We start from the raw sequence: 3,552 nt of genomic DNA on the forward strand, positions 1-3,552 counted from the left end.
TCTCATCACAATATCACACGTAACACTTCATATAAAACAACAACAAAAAAATCACTTCTCCATTGATAACATTAAAAAAAGAGAAAAATGAAATCATACAGCATTATACAGATACAGCACAGCTACCCTTCATTGCTTATTATTCAATAATCATTCTTATCTCTATAAATTCATTATTCTTTTGCCAATTACGTCCATGACAACTCATTCTTTTCGCTGGGATGTATAAAAAAGTTCAAAAAAATCCATTTGTACTTCACAATTCAAAAAATATGTTCTAAATTGCACTTATAATCATATATGTAATTACAACATGATTGAAATTACGAAAGGGCATAAAGCTGGCCAATGGACAACCGGATGATGGCAGCGTACTATCCAAAATTTGATTTTAAAAGTCTCTCATCATAACATCACACCTAGCACTTTCTATACAACAAAAAATCATATCTCCACTAATAATCAACAGAAAAAAAAAACAGAAAAATAAAATCATACAGCCATTTTACAGATACAGCATAGCTCCTGCGACCCATGATTCAATGCTTATTGTTCAATAACCTTATCATGAAAGGGATGGGGCTATTTCTTCATCGTTTTATTCTGCGTGACAAATAGATAAGAAGTTTACATAAAAACTGGACTAATAATAAAAGAATCATGAGAAGTAAGCAGTTGTGCTAATTTTTTCTCCATAAAGTATATCATGCATGACTTAGACTACAGTATGCGAGGGTTAATTGTGAAGATACCCGAAGCATAAACCATATTTTTTTTGTTCGGCGGAGGTATGATTATATAGGCCTACATACTTAAGACCATGTTCAGTTATCACGCTGTCGAACGTCATCCTTTAGATCCTTACTTGCATAGTCCTTCAAGAAAGCCTCCAATACTTCAGCGTTTGCAGTTCCTTCATTTTCCTCTCTAGCTGGCGACTTCAGGATCAACGTCAGAGTGGGTATAACACCAGCAACGATGGCGGTAGCGAAGAACTCTACGACAGCTGGAAGATCGTTGATACCGTCGATGAAGACGAGTGTAGAGATTCCGAATGTCATCACGAGGACCATTACTAGCAGCTTTAGCAAAATGGACCCGACCTCAAGGTACATCGGCTGATATTTCGCCACGACATCTTCGAAGAGACGGAGGGGAATGACGGAAATATGTTGCTTATACTTTAACAAAATAGTGTCCCTTGCCTCCATGATTGACTCTTGTGGTCTGCATTTGTATCCTCTCAATGTTACTTTCACGTTCTTCTTGTTCCTTCTGTTCCGTCGGACGGTCCTCACGTAGCGATAATTTTCCTTGCTCTGTTCCCACGTTGTCTCTTCACCCGAGCTTTCCTCTCGTTGACTCTGCTTCGACGCCAACTCCGAGTCGACGCGCTTCGCAGCTTCCATGACGCGCATGAGGAGAATGCAATATTTGTCGTAGAAGGTCGTCGTGGCTTTGATGACGTACCCCGTGACGGTCAAAGCCGCCACAAAGAAGGGCCCTGCAGAGGCGGAATTCAACACGAAGCCGATGAAGGTGTAACCAATTACCTCTGCCACGTACACAAAAGCCGCGACGAAGATGAAAACAATAGCAAATGACAGGAACAAGATGAAGAGTGCACTAGTTATCTCGGAAGCCCTGACCTGGTTGCTGAGAGTCTTCGAGGATAAAAAGAGCAGAATGTATAGCATAGGGACTGAATTTAACAGTAATAAGAAGAGGACTCGCAAAAAAGCGAAGGGAAAAACGATGAGAATGGCGAGGCATGTGAAGATATTTCGACACGCATTTTTCATCCTGTCGCTCCCTCGCCCACCGAAAACACTATGTATGTATGTCCCAACCGGGTAGAAGAAGAAAATCCATACAGCTGGGTTGATTGCCATCTGCGTTCTGTACAACAAAGTGAACATGAATATATAGAGAGTCTCGCCATGCTTCTCAGGAACCCAAATATTTTCGGGCATGTTCTTCCAAAAGCCGAAATAACGACGATCGGCCATCTCGACTACAAGATAGTTTGAAATTAACTTGTTATCGTATAAATAGAGAGCAAAGAACAGCACGATGATGGCTAAGAAAATAACGTTTAGTATGATAATGAAATAAAAAGGCACCAAGTTTTTGCTGAGGAGCAGTTCATACGCGACGGCAGAGCGCTGTGTGAACAAATCCCTGCGTATGGCATGAGAAATGATGAACGGTAAGAAGGGTATTAGCATGAACGCACTGACGTAGACCATCAAACGCACAACCACGATCAGCGAATAGTCCTGAAGACTGAAGCAGAGGAGGTGCTTTAGTCCAAGTGGTAAATCTGAGTTTAAACCTACATATTGTTCACCGTTGATCATCACAGGAGGATTTTTTCGAATGAAGAAACTCGCTGCGAGGGGAGAGAAGAAGGCCAGAAGAAAACCTACTGCGAGTATTGCCCCCAACCATCCGTGCTTCCTCACCCTCATCGGTTCAGAGTCAAAATGATCGCTATTAGTCAACCAGCAGTCATAGGCTGTACTGCCTTGAAAGACATAGTAGGTACAGAGAGGAATTGCGTAGACTCCAGTCAAATCAAACTCCTCAGAAGTCAGCTGCCTCTCAAAGCACACAAGCGATTCCTTCTCAGCATTCATGCGTATGTCGTTGACAGACTGTACGAGCTCTGACACGAGCAACGCCACAATCTGCCGCTTTATTCCATCATCGCCTTTTTGGAAGCACCCATTATGAGGCACTGCCACAGTCAAATTCATGTGGAAGACACCGTAGCTGAGCGTCCCTAAAGATAACTGCTCGAAGTCAAATGGGTACGTCAGCAAGAGTTTCCCTTTCCCGTCGACGGCCAAAACCCATGTCAAAGGGTCGACCACGTATGAACTGTTCGAGTACATCGTGAAAGTACTGTTAAAATCCAATTTGAAATATACAAATATGGCTCCCTTCGAAAAAACATTTCGTAACTGTGCCATCATGCTCTCTTTGTTTCTAATTAGGAGAGTGCATTCAACAGTAGACGACGAATTCTGTGCGTGCATGCTATTCTCAGACCGTGCCTTAAGGCATGTGTCTTCCGTGGGTGCAATACAGCTATCAGTGGCAACATTTCCTTCAGTAGCAGTACCGAGTATCAATACAACAGTCAGACAAAACAATGTGTAGGCCGCAAAATCCGGTCTTGTCACGACTCTGACGTACGCCATGTTGCAGATTATTAATGTTTAAATTAATACAAACTACTTGCACCGTGTCGTGGACAGAACGAAGCGTTGCAAATTCCACCTCTCCTTCAATCCTTTTAAAACATAAATCCCTGAAGTTCGGATCGTTTCTTCCTTGTTGGGATAGGGCCACTGGAGGACTGCGGGACCTTCTTTAATGCACTCATGAGACAACCAAAGCACGACAACGCTTACAAGCACTTTGGAGAGAAAATCAAATTCAATCACTGCAACATAACTTTGATCTTGGAACATGCAGTGCTTAACGTGAAAGAACTTCCGCAACATTCTTCTGTGGCATACGTGCTGCTATGCCAAAACAAAAGGA

General features: G+C 42.4%; 1 protein-coding gene across 1 annotated transcript; it reads right to left on the reverse strand.

The window, feature by feature from the left end:
- Positions 1-824: 824 nt before the first annotated feature.
- On the reverse strand, positions 825-3,206 carry LOC140226676 (uncharacterized). The gene has a single exon (XM_072307116.1). The coding sequence runs from the start codon at positions 3,204-3,206 to the stop codon at positions 825-827; it is 2,382 nt and encodes a 793-aa protein (XP_072163217.1).
- Between the last annotated feature and the right edge of the window lie 346 nt (positions 3,207-3,552).

Source organism: Diadema setosum, chromosome 3, assembly GCF_964275005.1.
Source record: "Diadema setosum chromosome 3, eeDiaSeto1, whole genome shotgun sequence".
Taxonomy (NCBI): domain Eukaryota; kingdom Metazoa; phylum Echinodermata; class Echinoidea; order Diadematoida; family Diadematidae; genus Diadema; species Diadema setosum.

Coding starts and splice junctions, on each gene's coding strand:
- LOC140226676 (XM_072307116.1), bottom strand. CDS start 3,206: ATGGCGTACGTCAGAGTCGTGACAAGACCGGATTTTGCGGCCTACACA.